At 43.6% G+C, this 24,201-nt stretch overlaps 1 protein-coding gene across 2 annotated transcripts in view; it reads right to left on the reverse strand.

Annotated features, from left to right (window-relative positions):
- The window catches only part of lpgat1 (lysophosphatidylglycerol acyltransferase 1), a 132,768-nt gene that overhangs the window by 42,166 nt on the left and 66,401 nt on the right, over nt 1-24,201 (reverse strand). For both annotated transcript variants that reach the window (XM_078229831.1, XM_078229832.1), the window contains exon 6: nt 4,868-4,994. In XM_078229831.1, the coding sequence (XP_078085957.1) occupies nt 4,868-4,994 (127 nt within the window). The remainder of the gene's footprint in view (nt 1-4,867; nt 4,995-24,201) is intronic.

Below are 24,201 nucleotides of genomic sequence, written 5' to 3' on the forward strand. Positions count from 1 at the left end.
AGAATAGTAGACAGAGCTTAGTGCTGAATGGCTGTTGTCCTGACTGGAGAGAAGGATGCATTGGGGGGGATCCTGTGGGGTCATTCCTTTTTTGTTGTACACTGTATAACTGACAAGAACTTTGGTAAAGGGAAATTTGCAAAACAAAGAGTAGTCAAATAATAAGTAGAATGGTACAAGACTTCAGGAGGTCAGATAGACTGGTGAAACACAGACACATGACAGATGCAATTAAAAATCGGTAAGTGTGAAGTGATGCACTTTGGAGAAACATCATGCAGAGGGGATACTATAAAAGAATACATCTTTACAGGATGGTACGAAAAGAGATATCTCGGTGTACATATAGATAAATCTTTGAAGATGGCAAGGCAAGTTGATAATATGGTTAAACAAACTGGTATGGCTTTGTAAAGGAGGGCATTAAATTCAAAAGCAAGGAAACCAAGTTAAACATTTACTCAGCTGAAGTATTGTATTCAATTCTTGCACCACATTTTAGGAAGGATGTCAAGGCCTTAGAGGGTGCCGAGGAGGTTCAGCAGGATAATACCAAGAACAAAGGAATTCAGTTATAAAGAGATTGGGGAAGTTGGGCTTGTTCTCCTTATGTGGAGATGCCGGCATTGGACTGGGGTAAACACAGTAAGAAGTTTAACAACACCAGGTTAAAGTCCAACAGGTTTATTTGGTAGCAAAAGCCACACAAGCTTTCGGAGCTCCAAGCCCCTTCTTCAGGTGAGTCACCTGAAGAAAGGGCTTGGGGCTTCGAAAGCTTGTGTGGCTTTTGCTACCAAATAAACCTGTTGGGCTTGGAGCTCCAAAAGCTTGTGTGGCTTTTGCTACCAAATAAACCTGTTGTTGTTAAACTTCTTATTGTTCTCCTTAGAACAGAGAAGGTTAATGGCCGGCCCAATAAAGGAATTCAAAGCCATAAGGGGTTTGATATTGCAAAATGCTCTTGCAAGTGGGTCAGTGATCAGAAGTAATAGATTTGAAATAATTGGTAAAATAATTGAAGTGGAAATGACAAGAGATTTCTTCATATAGCTAGCGGTTAAGATCTGGAACATGCTACTTGAAAGGGTGGTGGAATCACATCCCATAGGTAAATGCAACTGGACATGCATTTGAAGGCGGCTAAGGTTATGGGGAAAAAGCTGTGGTGTGGGATTAAAATTGGACAGCTCTTTCAAAAACGTTGGCACACATGTCACAGGTTGAATGGCCACTTCCTGTATTGTATGATTTTGTGGTAGAGTGAGTGATATACTGGGCCTTGAGATTACAATTGCAGTGTAATAGTATTCTGCTGTTGTTCATGGCCCACAGCACTGCATGGTGCCCAGATTTGAGCCGCTAGATCAGTCTTGAATCTATCCCATTTAGGAAAGTGGTAGGCCATATTACATGTTGGAGGCTGTCGTCACTGAAGTTATACAGGTTGCTGGTTAGATCACATAGAATGAAACATCAGGGAAGGTGGCCATTCAGCCCATCATGTTTGTGCCAGGGCTTTAACAAAAGCTAAACAATTACCATATATATTGAGTAAAAGTCAAATGTAGGTAAAATGTTAGGGGGTTGACTTTTATATGGGTAATATTAAGAGACTTACTTTCAACTAAAACATGCCGTCCAGGCACATTAAACATGGCTCTCAAAGAAGCCAGAAGGGGAAGCTACTCCTGCACCAGCTGTTTGTGGTATCTCTTTTTAAAAAAATTAATGAGCCTCTCCCAAACTACACCCCCCCCCCCCAAAACACTACATTCCAAAGGAGAGAAGGCAGCTTCTTATGTCACGCTAATGGCTTCCAGCCCTTGGTCTAGGCCCTGGCATGGGATGGGGCGGGGGGGGGGGGGGGGGGGGGGGGGGGGGGAGAAAGAGAGAGAGAGAGAGAGAGGAGAGAGAGAGAGAGAACGAACACAGAACAGTACAGCACAGCTTGGGAACAGTCCCTTCAGTCTGCCAAGCCTGTGACGATCATGATGGCCTAACTAAACTAAAAAGGCCATCTGTCCTTACTTAGTGCATATCCCTTTATTTCCTCCCTATTCATGTTCATGTACCCATCCAGAAGCTTCTTACACCTTGCTAATGTGCCTGTTTCCATCACCTCCTCTGGCACTGCGTTCCAGACGTTAGCTACTCTCTTTCTTTATAGTTATAGAATTTGTTATCCATTTTTATATTTTGTGCTAGGTTTCTTTCTTAATTTACCTTTACTCTTTTTATTACTTTTAGTAACCTTTTGTCTTTAAATATTTCCAATACTCCAGCCTGCCACTGACCTTTGCAATATGGCACGCCTTTGTTGTCTTTAATCTCCTTGCTTAGCCACAGATGCATTTTCTCTCTCTTACAATCTTTCTTTCTCACTTCAGTATATTTTAGTTTGGAAGAATTGAATGTCGCCTTAAATATATTCACTGTCCTACCTTTTCGTCTTTCTGCCCATTCTGTTAGGGCTAAACTTGTCTTCATGCCTATTTAATTACCTTGGCTTAACACCAGACCACTAGGGTAGAACTCAAGTTTATTGCCCTCAATCTGAATTTGAAATTCAAGCGTGCAATGATCACTCTTCCCTAGAGGATTATTTACTACAAGATTAACTAATCCCATCCCATTACATGATAATAAACACAAAACAGCCTGCTCCTTGGTTGGTTTGACAACATATTGTCCCAACAATCTCTAGTACAATATGAACTCTCCCTCTCTCGAGGCTACCCTTGCCAATTTGATTAATCCAGTCTATATGCATGTTACCCATAATTATTGCCGTACCTCTCTTACAAGCCCTCAGTAGTTTCTGGTTTATAATGTGTCCTACTATGAGGGGTACTACGAGGAGACCTTTAGATTACTCCCACCAGGGACTTGTGCTTTGCTAGTTCTTATTTCTGCCCAGACTGATTCTATGTCTTAATCTCCAGTGTCAATATAAATTCTCATTACACACGAATCCCTTCCTTTACCACCAAAATGACACCACCTTCTTTTCTTTTCTGTCTATCCTTCCAAAACAGAGTACCCTTGAATATTCAACTCCCAGACCTGGTTCCCCTGTAACCTTGTCTCAGCGGTCACCACAAAATCATACCCTGTTGCCTCTATATTCGCTGTTAAAGCTACAGCGTTCAGATACAATATAGATATATATTGATGATAGAAGAAGTTTGTTGTGTCAAGAGGCATGTTACTACTGCTTGCTACCCAGCTCTGACCTGCTCTTGTAGCCACTATTTATGTGGCCAATCCTAATAAGTTTCTTTATTATTGTCACATGTATTAGTTTACAGTGAAAAGCATTGTTTTTTGCATGCTGTACAAAGCATACTGTTCACAGAGAAGGAAAGGAGTACAGAATGTAGTGTTACAGTCATAGCTAGGGTGCAGAGTAAGATCAACTTAGTGCGAAGGAGGTCCATTCAAAAGTCTGAAGGGGAAGAAGCTGTTCTTGAGTCGGTTGGTACGTGACCTCAGACTTTCGTATCTTTTTCCCGACAGAAGGTGGTGGAAGAGAGAATGTCCAGGATGTGTGGGGACCTTAATTATGCTCGCCGCTTTTCCAAGGCAGCAGGAAGTGTAGACAGAGTCAATGGATGGGAGGCTGGTTTGCGTGATGGATTGAGCTACATTCACGACCTTTTGTAGTTTCTTGCGGTCTTGGGCAGAGCAGGAGCCATACCAAGCTGTGATACAGCTAGAAAGAATGCTTTCTATGGTGCATCTGTAAGAGTTGGTGAGAGCTGTAGCTGACATGCCAAATTTCCTTAGTCTTCTGAGAAAGTAGAGGCATTGGTGGGCTTTCTTAACTACAGTGTCGACATGGGGAACCATGACAGGTTGTTGGTGACCTGGACACCTAAAAAGCTTGAAGCTCTCGCCATTTCTACTTCGTCCCCAATAATGTAGACGGGGCATGCTCTCCACTATGCTTCCTGAAGGCGGTGACAATCTCTTTTGTTTTGTTGATACTGAGGGAGAGATTATTGTTGCCGCACTAGTTCACCAGATTATTTATCTCACTCCTGTACTCTGTCTCGTCATTGTTCAAGATCTGACGGTGTTGTTATCAGCAAACTTGAAAACAGAGTTGGAGATGAATTTGGCTACACAGTCATTGGTGTATAAGGAGTGTAGTAGGGGGCTGAGGACACAGCCTTGTAAGGCACTGGTGTTGAGGATGATCGTGGAGGTGTTGTTGTTGCCAATCCTTACTGATTGTGGTCTGTGGGTTAGAAAGTCCAGGATCCAGTTGCAGAGGGAGGAGCTGAGTCCTAGGCCATGAAGTTTGCAGACGAGATTCTTGTCAAAGGCGATGCCAGGATGTTGATGGTATGGGTTTCAGCAATGGTAATGCTATTTAATGTCAGGGGCGGTGGTTAGATTCTCTTTTATTCTAGATAGAAACTGCCTGGCACTTAACAGCCCAAGCCTGAAACTTGTCCAGGTCTTGCTGGATGCAGGCGGAGACTGCTTCATTGTCTGAGGATTACACTTTTGAAGTCAAAAGAAGCTACTAAATCTATTGAAGTCTGAAATTTGTATATACTTTAGAATAGCTTTGTGATCAGCTTTCTACTAACAACTGAACAGCATCAAGGGGATGGGGATGGTATAGAATCTCTACAGAATTCCAATAATACAGAAGGATGTCATTCTGCCCATCGGCACTGATACAGGTAGAAGGGAAGACAATCTTTTACAGCGGGGCAAGGCAATGAGATCATAACAAATAGGTCCCTCCTCCATTCCACTTATCAAGTACACCATCCCAATTTATAGCAGTTTCTCAATCAGCGAGTGGAAAAAGGCTGCGTGAATTGGGTTAAAAATTTAAAATAACAGGACTTACCTGTAGTGCACATGTGTGACTGTTGGTTCTCTGTAGCCAATGATCCAAGTCTGAATGTCTATTGGCTTTGCTTTGTGATACGCGATGGTAATATCTACAACCCACTGGAGACCTTTTTGTTTTTCCACTACAGAGTAGAGATAAAAAAAACAATGTTAAACAAACTTATTTTTCTGCACTTATCTAGGCCTTGAAGAAATCAGATAGGGGATGCAAATGCTCTGTAGATAATTTGTTCTGACCAAAAATGGACATGATTTTAATCAAACTGCTGTCAGTTGTTCGTATTTAAAAACTAAGTTGTGTGCGCAGAGTACCAACTTGTCCATAATTTGGAATAATTAATTAGTGCAACCAGTTCATAGAATCATAGAACAGTCACAGCACAGAAGGAGACCATTTAGTCAGTCATGCTCATGCCAGTTCTCTGCAAGAGTAACTTAGCTAGTCTTACCTCCTGCCCTTCCTATAACCCTGCAGCTGATTCAGCATGAGATAAAACATGGGATTGGATTTTGAGGACTGCTGCACTGGACTTACCCACCCCGTCCCCACCCATGCAGGGAAATCTGCCAGGATGGTCACTTGGGGTAAGCCGCTCTCTCTGCTGGTTAAGTTCCAGCAGCAGCAAGATGATATCCTTAAATGATCATTAATTGCTTATTTGATGGCCCCGATTGGCTCACTGGCAGTCCTGCCACTGGAAAAGTTTTAGTGGGGACAGAGGCTGATGAGTAGGCACCGTCAGGCCAACTATGGGTTCTACACGTTCCCTTGTTGCAAACCGGCAGCTGATCATCATAACTAGGCGTTGGCAGTGCACGTTCAGGATTAAGACACTGGTAAAGCAATGTTGAAGAATGTTATCCACTTTATCTGGATCATGCTGCGTACAGGTAACACCAGAAGTCTCTCTTTACTAAATTAATTTTGGGATAGGGATATTTCTGGTCAGACTGGCATCTATTGCCAAGATTGGGTTGCCCTTGAAAAGATGGTGTGCAATTTAGATACAATCTAGTGGGTTGTTAAGCCAATTTAAGAGGGTGGTTAAGAGTCAACCAAATGCAAAAATGACAAATTTCAAATGATCATAATTTATACAACAGGAGAATTGATTGTCAAGTGAACTGAGTGGCCAAGGCATTTTGAAATTCAGTTTTCTTGCATTTGTCCTGATGAGTACAGGATGAAAAACTTTGGCAACATGTCTCCTTTTCAGCAATATTCAAGTTCTGCACTACCAAGTGACAAAGCAAAGGACATCAGTGAACCAGGTTTGTCCAATCCAGAGACTTGGGCTAATGAACCGAAGAAATAAATTCAAATCCTTCCAGGGCAACAGAAAATTAAAATTCAGTTAATCCGTATATCTGGAAAGAAAAGTAGGTACCAATAATACTGACTTCAAAACTCTGATTTGTCATTTTAAAAATTGATTTATTAATATCCTGCAGGGAGGGAAATCTGTAATCCTAGCTTATATGCGATTTCAGACTCACAGCAATGAGGTTGACACTTATCCAACCACCTTCAGTTGCTTCAATGGTTTTCCATCCATCATAAGGTTATAATTGATAAGGTTCACGGATTATTGCACAATATTAAGCACCGTTCATTCGCAATTCCTTAGATACTGAAGCAGTCTGTGTCCATATGCAGCAAGACCCGAAGAATATTCAGACTTGGGCTGATAAGTGGCAAGTAACATTCATGCCACACAAGTGCCAGGCAATGAAGATCTCCAACAAGAGAAAAGTTAACCATCTCCCATTGGCATTTGTAGCCTAATGGGTTACAAATCATTAAGACACCAGAAAAGTGAAGACACCAGCAAAGCCTGATGGGTAATAGGGCTAACTCTATGAGGCCAAGGACGGTTGGAGCAGCAAAGAACAGGATGTGCAGCTATAGAATAAACACAGGAATTGATTGGACAGTGGCTGTTGCTATGCCTTGGATAGACAGTAACTGAACACAGATGCTTGTGTCATGTTCCTGAGGGAATTACGATCTCTGGCAGAGGCATGACACTTCAGTATTCATGACCAAAAAGATAATGACTGATTAGTGCCTGTCCTGTGAGCATGTGACTGGAAGCATGATCAATGCCAATAGGAACTATATAAGAAAAGACAAAGGGATGTTGGCAGCAGTAACCCAGGATCAACCACTGTAGAAGCAGCAGCAAGGCCCCAAGTCTGGGCCTCAAAGACATTGGAACAAAGCCCATCAGGAGGGAATCTGATCATTTTGCCTCACCGCAGGTAGTACTCCAATTCCCAGTCGTAAGTTTGGATATTTTGTGAAGTTTTGATACCTTTAAAGTTTATTTATTTGTCTCATTGTTCTACTGGAGCAAGGCTGAGAGGAGCGATTTGAGGCCACAGTACAAAGGGTAAGGGATCGACTTTTATTACTTACCTTTTCGCGGGGTTTCTTTGTTACTAACTTTAAGGGAAAAGCAGAAGTAGGCCGGGCGCGGGGTGACCTGGGAAGAAAATTTGTTTTTTTTAAAGTGCGTGGGAGGTTTAAAAGCAGGCCGCACTATCCAGCGGGCAACGTCGTTAGCGGGCAGCGGATTGAGCAGGGAGCAGAGTGAGAGCTAAAGGGCTTTGGCTCATCGGGCTTCGGCGTAAACAGGCAGAGGCAGGGTAGGTACTGTTCTTCGTTCGCCCAGTAATTTAAAGAAAGGGGTAATTATGAGTGGGAGGCCAATTTTTTGCTGTCGGTGTCGGATGTGGGAGTTCATGGAGTCGCCTAGCCTCCCGGAAGTCCATATCTGCGCCAGGTGCTTTGAACTGCAGCTCCTGAGAGACCGCGTTAGGGAACTGGAGCTGCGGTTCGATGATCTTAGTCTAGTCAGGGAAAATGAGAAGTTAATAGATAGAAGTTACAGGCAGTTGTCACACCAGGGCCACGGGAGGAAGGCACGTGGGTCATGGTTAGGAAGGGTAAAGGTCACGTACCAGAGAGTACCCCAGTGGTTGTCCCCCTTAACAGTAAGGGATGGGTGTCAGACAGGAGAGAGGAGGGGAGAGAGCAGTCAGTGATGGTATCCCCTGTGGTTGTCCCCCTCCAAAATAAGTATACCATACTGGGGGGGGTGGGGGTGTGTGTGTGTGTGTGTGTGTGTGTGTGTGTGTGTGTGTGTGGGTGGGGAATGACCCTCCAGGGGTAAGCCACGGTGACCAGGTCACTGGCATGGAATCGGGCTCTGTGGATCAGAAGGGAAAGAGGGGAACCAGGTGGTTTCACAACATTGCTAGTTAAAGGAAGTAAACTTTACACGGTGGCGAGCACGATTACTTGACAGATCTTGATTAAAAAGGTTGCTCAGGAACTATTATCCTGGCAGATAAGTCAACCTCAAAATAAAATTACAGCATTTGTAGATGTTTGCAATTTAAATTTCTCATGAAATGGTTAAAGGCACAGACAGGCGGTTCTGTGGGCGTGAACCCGGATGGTAGTCTGCCTCCCTGGTGCCGGGGTCCTGGATGTCTCTGAGCGGGTAGGAAGCATCCTAAAAAAGGCAGGTAACCAGACAGACGTCATTGTCCACATTGGTGCAAATGACGTAGGCAGAAAGAGCAAGGAGGTCCTGCGTGAGCAATTCAGGGAGTTGGGTAGTAGGCTAAAAAGCAGGGCCTCTAGGGTAGCGATCTCTGGACTACTCCCAGTGCCACAAGCTAGTGAGGCTAAGAATAGGGAGACTGCACAGCTGAACGCGTGGCTAAAGGACTGGTGCAGGAGGGAGGGTTTCGAATTCGTGGATTACTGGGAAGTCTTCAAGAGAGGATGGCACCTGTACAAGAAGGACGGGTTACACCTAAACTGGAGGGGTACGAATATCCTAGCTGGGAGTTTGCTAGTGTGGTTCGGGTGGGTTTAAACTAATGTGGCAGGGGGGTGGGGATCCGAACAATAGGTCAATAAGCATAGAGGATGGGATGAGGTTGGGGCCAAGACAAGGCTATCTAAGAGGAAGGGCATTCTGGGGGAGGATGACCTCAGTGGGCCTGGAGGTCTGGAGGGCATCTGCTTCAATGCAAGGAGCATCACGGGAAAGACAGACGAGCTTAGAGCCTTAATGCTTGCGCGGAACTTGGATGTGGCTGCAGTGACGGAGACTTGGTTAAAAGGACAGGACTAGCAGCTGAATATTCCGGGGTATAAGTGTTTTAGGCGAGACAGAGGAGGGACAAGGAGAGGTGGGGGAGTAGCAATGCTGGTTAGGGAGCATATTACAGCGGTACGGAGGGTGGACAATATGGAAGGGTCAGGTAATGAGCCACTGTGGGTGGAGCTCAGAAACAGGAAGGGCGCAGTTACTATGCTGGGGGTATACTACAGGCCTCCCAACAGCCCACGGGAAGTTGAGGAACAGATATGTAAGGAGATTCTGGACAGGTGCAGAAAAAATAGGGTTGTTGTAGTGGGAGACTTTAATTTCCCTCACAGACTAGAAATCGCTTAGGGCTGGGGGCCTGGACGGGGAAGAATTTATAAAATGCGTACAGGAAGGTTCTTTGGAACAATATGTTGACAGTCCAACTAGAGAGGGGGCTATACTGGACCTAGTACTGGGAATGAGCCCGGTCAGGTCAAAGTTGCAGTAGGGGAACATGTGGCAAATAGTGACCACAATTCTGTAAACTTTAGGATAGTAATGGAAAAAAATGAGTGTTGTCCTATGGGTAAGGTGCTGAATTGGGGGAAGGCTAACTACAGCCGGATTAGGCAGGATTTGGTGGCTGTTGATTGGGAGAGGCTGTTCGAGGGCAAATCCACATCTGGCATGTAGGAGTCTTTTAAGGAGCAGTTGATAGGACTGCAGGACAGGACAGTCTGTAAAGAGGAAGGATAGGAAAGGTAGGATTCGAGAGCCGTGGATAACCAGTGAAATTGTGCGTCTAATCAAAAAGAAAAAAGAGGCATACATGAGGTCCAGGCAGCTAAAAACAGATGGAGCACTGGAGGAATACAGAGAAAGTAGAAAAGAACTCAAACAGGGACTTAGAAGGTCAAAAAGGGGTCACAAAATGTCCTTGGCAGACAGGATTAAGGAGAATCCTAAGGCATTTTATACATACGTTAGGAACAAGAGGGTTGTTAGGGAAAGAATCGGACCTCTCAGGGACAAAGGAGGGGAATTATGCTTAGAACCAAAGGAAGTAGGTGAGATCCTAAACGAATACTTTGCATCAGTATTCACAAAGGAGAGGGACATGTTGACTGGTATTGTCTCAGAGAGATGTGTTGACCCGTTAGAAGAAATCTCAATTACAAGGGAGGAAGAGTTAGGTTTTTTAGGAAACATTAAGACAGACAAATCCTCAGGGCCGGATGGCATCTATCCTAGACTCCTCAGGGAGGTGAGAGATGCAATTGCTGGGCCTCTAACAGAAATCTTTGTCTCTTCACTGTACACAGGTGAGGTCCCAGAGGATTGGAGGATAGCAAATGTGGTCCCGTTATTTAAGAAGGGTAGCAAGGATAACCTGGGTAATTATAGGCCGGTGAGCTTGACGTCCGTGGTAGGGAAGTTGTTGGAGAAGATTCTTAGAGGTCGGATATACGCACATTTAGAACTGAATAATCTCATTAGCGATAGACAGCATGGTTTTGTACGAGGGAGGTCATGCCTCACAAATTTGGTTGAGTTTTTTGAGGTGGTGACAAAAACGATCGATGAGGGAAGGGCCGTGGATGTCGTCTATATGGATTTTAGTAAAGCGTTTGACAAGGTCCCTCATGGCAGGGTGGTGCAAAAGGTTAAATCTCACGGGATAAAAGGTGAGCTAGCTAGAAGGGTGGAGAACTGGCTTAGCCATAGAAGACAGAGGGTAACAGTGGAGGTCTGTGACTAGTGGTGTTCCGCAGGGCTCTGTACTGGGACTTCTGCTGTTTGTGATAAATAAAAATGATTTGGAGGAAGATGTAGCTGGTGTGATCAGCAAGTTTGCGGACGACACAAAGATTGCTGGAGTTGCGGATCGTGATGAACATTGTCAGAGAATACAGCAGGATATAGATAGGCTGGAACATTGGGCGGAGAAATGGCAGATGCAATTTAATCCAGATAAGTGCGAAGTGATGCATTTCGGTAGATCTAATGTAAGGGGGAGCTATACAATAAATGGCAGAACCATCAGGAGTATAGACACACAGAGGGACCTGGGTGTAGAAGTCCACAGATCCTTAAAGGTGGCAGCACAGGTGGAGAGGGTGGTGAAGAAGGCATATGGCACGCTTGCCTTTATTGGACGGGGCATAGAATATAAAAGTTGGCATATGACATTGCAGCTGTATAGAACATTGGTTAGGCCACATTTGGAATACTGCGTCCAGTTCTGGTCGCCACACTACCAGAAGGACGTGGAGGCTTTGGAGAGAGTACAGAAAAGGTTTACCAGGATGTTGCCTGGTATGGAGGGTCTTAGCTATGAGGAGAGATTGGGTAAACTGGGGTTGTTCTCCCTGGAAAGACGGAGGATGAGGGGCGACCTAATAGAGGTGTATAAAATTATGAAGGGCATAGATAGGGTGAACAGTGGGAAGCTTTTTCCCAGGTTGGAGGTGACGAACACAAGGGGTCACAGGTTCAAGGTTCAACACACAGGTCAGGGGGACGTATTTTACACAGAGGGTGGTGGGAGCCTGGAATGCACTGCCAAGCAAGGTGATTGGGGCGGACATGCTGGGATCGTTTAAGACTTATCTAGATAGCCACATGGACAGACTGGGAATAGAGGGATACAAAAGAATGGTCTAGTGGGCACATGAGCGGCGCAGGCTTGGAGGGGTGAAGGGCCTGTTCCTGTGCTGTATTGTTCTTTGTTCACAAGTAAGGCTTACATTAACACTGCAATGAAGTTACTGTGAAATTCCCCTAGTCGCCACAGTCCGTGTTTGTTCGGGTCAATGCACCTAACTAGCACGTCTTTCAAAATGTGGGAAGAAACTGGAGCACCCGGAGGAAACCTACGTAGACACGTCCGTGGTAGGGAAGTTGTTGGAGAAGATTCTTAGAGGTAGGATATACGCACATTTAGAACTGAATAATCTCATTAGCGATAGACAGCATGGTTTTGTACGAGGGAGGTCATGCCTCACAAATTTGGTTGAGTTTTTTGAGGTGGTGACAAAAACGATCGATGAGGGAAGGGCAGTGGATGTCGTCTATATGGATTTTAGTAAAGCGTTTGACAAGGTCCCTCATGGCAGGGTGGTGCAAAAGGTTAAATCTCACGGGATAAAAGGTGAGCTAGCTAGAAGGGTGGAGAAGGTTCAAGGTTCAACACAGATGTCAGGGGGACGTAATTTACACAGAATGGCCTCCCCTCTTCCTGTGTAACAGGAGTCTGTAACAGACTCCACACAAACAGTGACCCAAGCCGGGAATCGATGCTGTGAAGCAGCAGTGCTAACCACTGTGCTACCATGCTGCCCTCAATATTTTTCAATACCTTTTCAATATTTTGCATGTAATAAAGTAAAGACAGAGGTTAAATACTTGTGTATAATTGATGCCTGGTGTAATTTTGTGGAAACTTGGTAAAGTACAATAAAGGAGATCTGTTGTACAATAATTCACGAGTTTGAGTGTCTTTGTCCACAGCGTCACTTGACCCAAGTTTGAGGGCAACATTTGGCGTCCCTGGGTAGTCTATAGTTAAATTGGCCAATTGTCAGTCACATCCTGTCAAATCAAATGACGTGGGTGGACAAAGGCAAATAGAAAAAGGCTAGTGAAGTACAAGGCTGGCAGAAGGCATTCTGGGAGTATCTGGATGGCAAGTGGCCAAAATGGGTAGAATATGCCGATATGGTTTTTGACGGCCAGGGACCTGCTGTTCAGCAGCACTGGGAAGAAGCTCGGACGGGACAAGGGAAATGTGCCTCCACGTTAAGCAAGACCACAGCAATAGCCAGTTGCATGAAAGGATTGTGAGAGAGAGAGGGAGAGAGAGACAGAGACAGAGAGAGAGACACATCAGTAAACTGAAGCAGCAGAGTGCTGCAAAATAGGAAACTGGCATATGGTGAGTTAGACCCTTAGAAGCTGAACATTGAAATTAAATGCAAGTATGAAGTATACAGCAAACTCTTAGAAACATTAATATACAAAAGGGATCCAGGTCCACAGTTTCCTGAAAGTGGCAACACAATTGGATAAAATGGTCAAGGCAGCATATTGCATGCTTGCCTTCAATGGTCGGGACAGAATATAAAAATTGGCATGTCTTGTTGCAGTCACATAGAACTACAGTTAGGCCTCATTCGGAATACTGCACACAGTTCTTGTTGCCAGATTACCAGAAGGATGTGGAGGCTTTGGAGAGGTACAGAAAAAGTTTACCAGGATGTTGCATGGTTTGGAGAGTATTAGCTACGAGGAGAAATTGAACAAACTTGATTTGTTTTCACTTAAACTTTAGACGACGAAGGGTGACCTGATAGAAGTTTACAAAATTATGAGGGGGCTGGATTGAATTGATAGTGATAGCTTGAAAAAATTGCATCAGGTGAAGCCTCAGTTTAACCTCATTGGGTAACCTGGGTGCTTACACTTGATCTTAGCCAAATAAGCGATTCATCTGGTTTTACTCCTATCATAGCATTTTAATACAACCAAATGGCGTTTGTTGGGCCATTTCAGAGGGCAGTTATGAGTCAACTACATTGACTCCAGGCCTGGAGTCATATACAGGTCATGATTGAATAAGGACATCAGATGTGAAACAATTTTTTTTTTAAATGACAATCTGGTGGTTTCATGGTTACCATTACTAGTACTAGCTTTTTATGCTAATTTCTATTTTAATTTAACATACTGAATGTAAATGCCTCAGCTGCCAAGGTGGGATTTGAACTCATGTCTTCAGATCATTAGTCCAAATCTAGTATTATAACCACTATCCCACCATACCTAGTAAATTATGGCAAGTCTGAGGAGATGTAAAAAGCAAGCCAGTCAATGAGTATCTCTGATTGTGGTCAGTCCACAATACAGTATTTATATGCTGTGACTTTGAGGTCCAAAGGTTGAAAAGATCTCCAGAAAATGTGTTAATTTGTTAACCAAATATTTATTAGTAATTCTTTAACTGTTTTGGCGAAGCTCTTCAGCTCTGCAAACCATTTAAAAAATGAAAACGTATAACTACGCCTCAAGGAAAATGCAAAGAAAGACAAAACATTTGAAACCGTGGTTTTGTTTCAAATGTTGTGGTTTGTAAATTATTTACAGGTGAGACTATTTTTGGATTAAAGACTCAGCTAATTATGTAAAATTTGAGATAAGCCAGTTAAACCTGAAATGCATAATCAGTTCTGTTCATGTAAACATCTGATAGTCACAGAGGGAGCGTGTGGAGAGGTTAGAGAATTTAAACTACACCAATTCAAATACAATAACAAAACATTACAAGCATAAACATCTCATCAGTGACTTTATCTGACATGTGACAAAAAGGCATTCGCCATATTTTAGTTTGGTTTGATTTTCAAAGTGCAAGTAAACACATACAGTAGTTACTCTTTTCAGGAAGGCATCAACTAGATCTTTTTCTTCAATTTCAAATGCTCATCTATTGTGAATTGAGTAGGCCACCTGGCCTATCAAGCCTACTCCACCATTCGATAAATGATGGCTGATCTTGTGGCAGCCTCAACTCTATGTTCCTGTCTACTCTTGATACCCTTTGACTCCCTTGTCAATCTAGAATCTATCAAATTTAGTTTTAAAAATATTCAACAACCCTGCCTCCACTGTTTTTTTGGGGGTGGAGGATTCCAAAGACTAATGACCCTCAAAACTTTCTCCTCACCTCAGTCTTAAATAGGAGACCCCTTATTTTTAAATTGTGTCCCCAAGTTCCAGTCTCTCCAGTTAAGGGAAAAATTCTCAGTATCCACCGTCAAGTTCTCGCAAGACCTTGTAAGTTCAATAATCACATCTCATTTTTCTAAACTCAGGCCCAACCTTTCCTCATAAGATAAAACCTTCATCCCAGCAATCAGTTGAGTGAACCATCTCTGAACTACTTCCAATGCAATAATATCTTTTCTCAAGTAAAGAGATCCAAAAAACTGAGCACAGTTGTGGTCTCACCAACACCCTGAACAACTGCAGTAAAACTTACCTTTGTTTTTTAAACATTCCAATCCCATTACAATAAATAACATTCTATTTCCCTCCCTTATCACTTGCTGTACTTGCATGCTAACTTCTTGTGATTCATATACCAGGACATCCAGATCCCTCTGTACCACAAAGTTCTGCTATCTCTCTCATTATTATTTCTGCCAAGTCTCCCACATCATATTCCATCTGCCAAATTTTTGCCACTCCTTTAATATATCTTTATCCCTTTGCAGATTTCTTATATCGTCTTCAAAGTTTACTCTCCTACCTATCTTTGTGTTGTCAGCAAATTTAGCAATCATAGCTTTGGCCCCTTCATCCAAGTCAATCTTTTTGACATTGTAAATAGTTGAGGCACCAGTGCTAATTCCTGTGGTACTTGTCCCTTTTCCCCCGTCTGAAGCTGCCTCAAACCAAGTCAGGCACAGGATGGAAGTTAGAACCACAGAATCTCTACAGTGCAGAAAGAAGCTATTGGCCCATTGGGTCTGCACCAACTCTCCTAAAGAGCATCTCACCCAGGCCCTCTTCTCCGCCCCATCCCCACACATCCACCACAGCAATCCATCTAACCCACACAGCCATAGACATCCAAGGGGCAATTTAGCATGGCCAATGCACCTAACCTGCAAATCTTTGGACTGTGGGAGGAAACCAGAGCGCCCAGGGGAAGCCCATGCAGAGTGTGCGCAAACTCCACACAGTCACCCAAGGCTGGAATTGAACACAAGTCTCTGGCACTGTGAGACAGCAGTGCTAACCACTGTCACCATGCCACACATGGTGAAATGAAAATGGTTTTTTTTCCACCCCACCCCTACTCCATGAGAACATAAGAAATAGGATCAGGATTAGGCCATTTGGCTGGTTGAGCCAGATTCACTCTTCAATAAAATCATGATGTGGAGATGCTGGTGTTTTAAAGTTTTTTTAAAAGTTTATTTATTAGTCAAGTGAGGTTTACATTAACACTGCACTGAAGTTACTGTGAAATTCCCCTAGTTGCCACAGTCCAGCACCTGTTCAGGTCAATGCACCTAACCAGCACGTCTTTCAGAAATGTGGGAGGAAACCCACGCAGACACAGGGAGAACGGGCAAATTCCACGCAGACAGTGACCCAAGCCTGGAATTGAACCCGGAAGCCTGGCGTTGTGAGGTAGCAGTGCTAACCACTGTGTCTCCTGGAGTGGACAAGATGAGAGGTCACATGACACCAGGTTATAGTGCAATAGGTTTATTTGAAATCAGATTTATTTGATTTCAAATAAACCTGTTGGACCATTACCTGGTGTTGTGTGACCTCTCAATAAGATCATGGATGAGCTGACGGTTGCCTCAACTGCTTGCCTCCCATAATCCTCAACTTCATTGTAGATCAAAAGATAAGGTTCAAACACTTGCAACAATCTTCAGACAAGAAATGCCAACTGGATGATATATCTTGGTATCCTCCAGAGGTCCACAGCATCACAGATACCTGTCTTCAGCCAATTCGCCATCAAGAAACAGCTGAAGGCACTGGATACTGTAATGACCATGGGCTCTGACCATATGCCGGCAACGGTGCTGAGGACTTATGCCCCAGAACTTGCCCTGTCCCTAGCCAAGCTGTTCCAGTACAGCTATAACCTGACATCGTGGAACACTGCCCAGGGATGTTTTGCACACAAAATACAGGACAAATCCAACTCAGCCAAGTATTGACCCATCAGCCTACTCTCAATCATCAGTAAAGTAATGGCAGGTGTTATCAGCAGTGCTATCAAACATCATTTGCTTAGCAATAACCTGCTCATTGATGCTCAGTTTGAGTTCTGCCAGGGCAACTCAGATCCTGACCTCATTAGTCCTTGGTTTAAACATGGATGAAAGAGCTGAATTCCAGAGGTGAGGTGAGAGTGGCTGCCCTTGACACCAAGGCAACATTTGAATGAGTGTGGCATCAAGGAGCCCAAGCAAAACTGGAGTCAATGGGAATCTGGGGGGGAACCCTCCACTGGCTGGAGTCATACCTTGTACAAAGGAAGATGGTTGTAGTGGTTCGGGGGTCAATCATCTCAGTTCCAAGGCATCACTGCAGGATCTCCTCAAGGTAGTGTCTAGGCCCAACCATCCTCAGCTGCTTCATCAGTGACCTTCTTTGGCACTGCCATTGCTCAATGGGGATCAAAGTGACGTGACTGAGAGTGAGGAAGGTAGCTCGCAAACAGAGAAGGGTTATAGGCAGTGCAAGAGGGCAGGTGGACTGGGAACAGAGAAGGGGAGAGGTCAGACCATAGGATTGAGAGGTGTCTACTCTAATGCCAGGAGTATAGTGAATAAACAACTAGCTAAAGGAGGAGAGGGCTTGGGAGATGTTAGTAGCGCTTCAACAAACCGGGTCCAGATAAAGGCTGGCATAAAGACACTTTGCCTGATTGCATGAAGCATTCGAAACAAAGTAAATGAGTTGATGGCACAAATCCATACAAATGAATATGATCTAGTGTCCATCACAGAAACGTGGTTGCAGGGTGACCGGGACTGGGAACTGAATATACAGGGTTATCAGGCATTTAGGAAGGATAGACAGGTAGAAAAAGGAGGTGGGGTAGCTTTGTTAATAAAGGATAATATCAGGACGGTAGTGAGAGACGACATAGGCTCTAAGGAGCAAAACGTGGAATCGTTGTGGGTGGAGATAAGGAATAGTAGGGGGAGAAAGACACTGGTAGGCGTGGTCTATAGGCCCCCAAATAATAACTTAGAGGTGGGGAGGGCTATAAACAAGCAAATAATGGATGCGTGCAAAAGTGGAACGGCAATAATCATGGGGGATTTTAACCTACATATTGATTGGTCGACTCAAATTGGACGTGGAGGGCTTGAGGAAGAGTTCTTGGAATGCTGTCGGGATTGTTTCATTGAACAGTATGTCACAGAACCTACGAGAGAGCGAGCTATCTTGGATCTGGTTCTGTGCAATGAGACAGGTAGGATTAAGGATCTTCTTGTGAAGGATCCTCTTGGGATGAGTGATCATAATACAGTGGAATTTCTGATACAGACGGAGGGTGAGAAAGTAGGGTCCTAAACCAGTGTCCTCTGCTTGAACAGAGGGGAGTACGATAGGATGAGGGTGGAATTGGCTAATGTAGACTGGGCGAGCAGACTGGTAAGTAGGACAGCTGAGGAACAGTGGAGGATTTTTAAGGAGATTTTTTTTAAGTACTCAGCAAAAATATATTCCGGTGATAAAGAAGGACTGTAAGAAAAAGGATAACCAGACGTGGATAACGAAGGAAATAAAGGAGAGTATTAAAATAAAATCAGATGCGTACAGAGTGGCCAAAAATAGTGGAGAATTAGTGGATTGGGAAAGCTTTAAAGAAAAACAAAGAACGACTAAGAAAGCGATTAAGAAAGGAAAGATAGATTATGAAACTAAACTAGCTCAAAATATAAAAAATGATAGTAATAGTTTTTACAAGTATATAAAAAGGAATAGAGTGGCTAGAGTGAATGTTGGACACTTGGAAGATGAGAGGGGGGATTTAATAGTGGAAAACGAGGAAATGGCTGAGACTTTAAATAAGTTCTTTGTGTCGGTCTTCACGGTGGAAGACACAAATAGTTTGCCGAATATTAGAGATCGAGAGTTGGTGGGAGGGGAGGTCCTTAATACAATTACTGTTACTAAGGAGGTGGTGCTTGGTAGACTAATAGGACTGAAGGTAGACAAGTCCCCGGGCCCGGATGGAATGCATCCCAGGGTACTGAAAGAAATGGCTGAGGTAATAGCAGATGCGTTAGTAGTAATTTATCAAAATTCGCTGGACTCTGGGGTAGTGCCGGCTGACTGGAAAACAGCTATTACGCCGCTGTTTAAAAAAGGAAGTAGACAAAAGGCGGGTAACTACAGGCCGGTTGGCTTAACGTCCGTAGTTGGGAAGATGCTAGAGTCCATTATTAAAGAGGAAATAACAGAGCACCTGAATAAGAATGGTTCGATCAAGCAGACGCAGCATGGATTCATGAAGGGAAAGTCGTGTTTGACGAATCTACTGGACTTTTATGAAGATGTCACTAGTGCGGTTGACAGAGGGGAACCGGTGGATGTGGTGTTTTTAGATTTCCAGAAGGCGTTCGATAAGGTGCTTCACAAAAGGTTGCTGCAGAAGATTGGGGTACATGGAGTTAGGGGTAAGGTGTTGGCGTGGATTGGGGATTGGCTATCTAACAGGAAGCAGAAAGTTGGGATAAATGGGTGCTTTTCTGGTTGGCAGTTGGTGACCAGTGGCGTGCCGCAGGGATCGGTTCTGGGGCCTCAATTGTTTACCATTTACATAGATGATCTGGAGGAAGGGACTGAATGTAGGGTATTCAAGTTTGCTGATGACACGAAGGTGAGTGGGAAAGCAAATTGCGTGGAGGACGCGGAAAGTCTGCAGAGAGATTTGGATAGGCTGAGCGAGTGGGCGAGGATCTGGCAGATGGAATATAACGTTAGCAAATGTGAGGTTATCCACTTTGGAAGAAATAATAGTAAATTGGAATATTATTTAAATGGAGAAAAATTACATCGTGCGACTGTGCAGAGGGACCTGGGGGTCCTTGTGCACGAATCGCAAAAACTCAGTCTGCGGGTGCAGCAGGTGATCAAGAAGGCGAATGGAATGTTGGCCTTTATCGCGAGGGGGGTAGAATATAAAAGCAGGGAGGTCTTGCTGCAACTGTACAAGGCACTGGTGAGGCCGCAACTGGAGTACTGTGTGCAGTTTTGGTCCCCTTATTTGCGAAAGGATATATTGGCCTTGGAGGGGGTGCAGAGAAGGTTCACCAGGTTGATACCGGAGATGAGGGGTGTGGCTTATGAGGAGAGATTAAACAGATTGGGTCTGTACTCGTTGGAGTTTAGAAGGATGAGGGGTGATCTTATAGAGACATATAAGATAATGAAGGGGCTGGATAGGGTAGAGGTGGAGAGATTCTTTCCACTTAGAAGGGAAACCAGAACTAGAGGGCACAGCCTCAAAATAAGGGGGGGCCGGTTCAGAACAGAGTTGAGGGGGAACTTCTTCTCTCAGAGGGTAGTGAATCTCTGGAAGTGGTGGAGGCTTCCTCGTTGAATATGTTTAAATCACGGGTAGATAGCTTTCTGATCGATAAGGGAATTAGGGGTTATGGGGAGCAGGCGGGTAAGTGGAACTGATTCGCTTCAGATCAGCCATGGTCTTGTTGAATGGCGGGGCAGGCTCGAAGGGCCAGATGGCCTACTCCTGCTCCTATTTCTTATGTTCTTATGTTCTCAATCCCCCACTATCAACATCCTGGGGGCTAACACTGGCCAGAAACTGAACTGGACCAGCATATGAATTTGTGGTTACAAGTGCAAGTCAGAGGCAAGATATCCTGCGGCAAGTAACTCCCTCTTGACTCCCAAAACCTGTCCACCATCTACAAAGGCACAGGTCAAGAATGTCATGTGATGGAATACTCTCCACTTGTCGGGAAGATTGCAGCTCCAACAATGCTCAAGAAGCTCATCAACATCCACTTATCCAACATCCAGTACTGGACGAGCAGAAATTTCTTCCAATTTAATAAAGCAGCCCACATGATGATTGGCACCCCTTCCACAAATATTCACTCCGTCTGTTACCAAAACACAGTGATAGTAGTGTGCACCATCTACAAGAGGAACTCTTTAGACAGCATCTTCCAAATCCGTGATTGCCACCATCTAGAAGGACAATGGCAGCAGACACATGGGAACACCACTACACTGAAGTTCCCTTGCAAGTCACTCACCATCCTGACTTGGAAATGTATCATCATTCCTTCATTATCGCTGGTTCAAAATTTTGGAACACTCTCCCTAACATCACTGTAGGTGTACCTAAACCACAGGGATCACAGTGGTTCAAAAGGGCAGCTCACCACCATCTTCTGAAGGACAATTGGGGATGGGCAGTAAGTGTTGGCTAGTGGAAAGAAGGTAGAATCAGATGTAGCTGAGTGGCTGGTCTCGATCTTGGTGACAAAGGAGACCATGAGCTCCTCACACTTGTTGTTAAGGAAGAGGGGTTTAAAAAAAGAGTTATGCAATAGGGAAATGAAGCTAGCGATGCCCAGATCCCATGAGTGAATAAACAAAGATCAGCTATTCAATGATTCAGCCTATATTACTCTCATGGGTCAAGAATGTAAAAGATTAGCAACCCTCGAAGAGAAGAAATCTATCCTCATCTCAGTATGAAACGAGAAACATCTTATTCTGAAACTGTGCCCCAGTTCTAGATTTCTCCACATATATGATCCCCAGTTCTACCATATCACCACCTCTCTCAACTCCTTCACTGTTGCTAAATTATCACGCTGCTTCTCCGACATCCAGTACTGGACAAGCAGAAATTTCTTCCAATATGTTAGGAAGACTGAAGACACTGTTTTCAGTCCGCCCTCCAAACTCCATTCTTTGGCTATCAATTCCAAGCATCTCACTGGAAATAGTCTGAGATTAAGCTCATCTGTTTGCAACCTTGGTGTCACATTTGACCCCAAGATGAGCTTCTGGCCTGATATTCATGCTATCAAGACTGCCTATTTCCACCTCTGAAACACTGCCTGACTTCACTCCTGTCCCATCTCATCTGCTGCCGTCATTTATGCTTTTGTTACCACTCGACTTAACTATTCCAAAGCACTCCTGGCTGGTCTCCTCATTCTACATTTCATAAACTTCGAGGTCATCTAAAACTCTGCTGCCCATGTTGTAACTTGTAGTAAGTCCCATTCCCCTATCATCTCTGTGCACACTGACTTACATAAACTCTCATCAAGCAATGTCTTCATCTTAGAACAAAGATAAGAATTTTCAAATCCTTGGGTGGCCTCACTCCCTACCCATCTCTGTAATCTCCTCCAGTCCCACAACCCTCCATGATATTTACACTCCTCTAATTCTGGCCTTCTGCGGACTCCCAATTTTAATTGCTCCACCATTGGTGGCTGCGCTTTCGTTTGCAGATGCCTAAACTGTGGAATATCTTCCCTATACTTCTCTGCCTTGCAATATCCCGTTCCTCTTTTAAGACACTCATTTAAATCTAACTCTTTGACCAAGTTTATGGTCATTTGATTTAATTCACCATGTATGTCATACTGTTTTATAATGCTTCTGTGAAGTGCCTTGGGACATTTCATCACATCAATTGCACTATACAAATATAAAAATTGTTAAAAAGGAGACTGAAACCATGCAATACTTCATGTGTGGTCCCACCAATACCCTGTACAGGTATAGCAAAACACCCTTACTTTTTATACTCAATCCTCCTTGCAATAAAAGCCAACATTCCATTTGCCTTCTTAATTACTTGAGGTACCTGCATAACATTATTCATATTCAAAGACATGTAGATCATTCAGTACAACAGCATTCTGTAGTCGCCCTCCATTTAAATAACATTCTGGTTTTCCAGTACTTCTCACTGAAGTATACAACCTCACATTTTCCCACAGTACACTCCATCTGCAAAAATTTGCCTACTCACTTAACCCACTCATAACTCTGCAGGATTGTGTACGTCTCACCACCTGCTTTCCTACATATACATCTTGGTATTGTCAGCAAATTTGGCTACAATACACCCTTCATCCAAGTCATTAATACAGATAATAACAGACTCCAGCACCGATCTTTGTGGTACCCCACTGTTGCGAAGTTGGGTAGAGTAATTGTAGATTAGTGTTTGTAAAATGCTAAGGAGAAAGCATTGCAAGGTCCCTTTAAAAGGTGGTGTTTTTTTCTGTGCTTAGAAAGTTAAAAAAATGCAAGTACATAGAGAGCCCCAAACCGAAACATTTTGTACTGAAAGGCCAAGCAGTTTTATCAAGATAACAGGTTTTTGAATTTTGCCAATCAACTTGAATCAGGCATTTAAATACCAAGAACCTATTATATTCAAATCCGATGGCTTTGACAACCTAGGACCAATCCTATTGTGGGAAATATTGATATGTCATCACCGGTATAAAGAAGTGGGGCAGTGGGACAAAAAGAGAGCAACTGCCACCTGCCAAAGATAACAGCTCACAGCTCTGAGAGTGAGCGAATCGCTGGCTCTCAGCTTCATCTGTGTCTCAGAGAAAGCACCATCTAGATAAAGGTACCAAAGAGGAAAGAAGTTCCAGATACAAGAATCAGAGAAGGCCCAGAATATTCCGGAAGACACAAAACCTGGTTGTAATTTAGAGTGACTAAATTCTATTTTTGTTAATGAGTGAGAATTGTATTTATTGGAACAGCATACCATTACTCTAAAGGTGTGCGGGTTGGGTTGATTGGCTATGCTAAATTTCCCCTTAGTGTCCTGGGATGTGTAGGTTAGAGGGATTAGCAGGGTAAATATGTGGGGTGACAGGGATAGAGCCTGGATGGAATTGTTGCCGGTGCAGACTCGATGGGCCAAATGGCCTCCTTCTGCACTGTAGGGTTTCTATGATTAGAATCCGGATTTATTCAGGAATAGTTAGAAGGGATTTATTTGGTTTGTTAATAGTTTATTAATTTGTTCACTTAGTTAGATAAATAAATTGTTGTGTGTTGATTTTGAGGTGAGTGTCAGGGGTTTATTTTGTATTTCGTTATTAGAAGTTGCTGAAGCGCAGGTCACATCACTTCACACACTTTTTACAGATTAAAAGGCGAGGTACTCCCCTTTGGGTGTTTCAGTGTTAGTTCTCAGAGGGGGGAAATCAATCTCCACTTTATAAACACCCACTAGTTGGCAAATATCTGATTCTTGTTCACGAGTGAATCCTCTATCCATGCTAAATATATCACTCTCAACACTATGGGCTCTTCTTGCGCAGTAACCTTCATATGAAATCTACTGAATGCCTTTTGGAAATCTAAATACTATACATCTATGCCCTCAAAAGAACTGTAGTAGATTTGTCAAACACAATTTCCCTTTCAGAAACCATGTTGACTTCACTTGAGTGTTTTATTATTTTAAAACTATTGTTATGGTTCAGGTCAGAAACTCCAGAGTGTTTTATGGAGCTTGCCTGGATCATAAAGTTTGCACCTTGAATTTGGCCAGGATAAGCATGATGTGTTTCACCTCCGGTACGATTCAAATGACCCACTAGGGAGCTTTTAGCAAAAAAAGTTCATTTAAGAATATAGCTAA

The sequence above is a fragment of the Mustelus asterias genome, chromosome 15 (genome assembly GCF_964213995.1).
Source record: "Mustelus asterias chromosome 15, sMusAst1.hap1.1, whole genome shotgun sequence".
NCBI classification, from domain to species: Eukaryota; Metazoa; Chordata; class Chondrichthyes; order Carcharhiniformes; family Triakidae; genus Mustelus; species Mustelus asterias.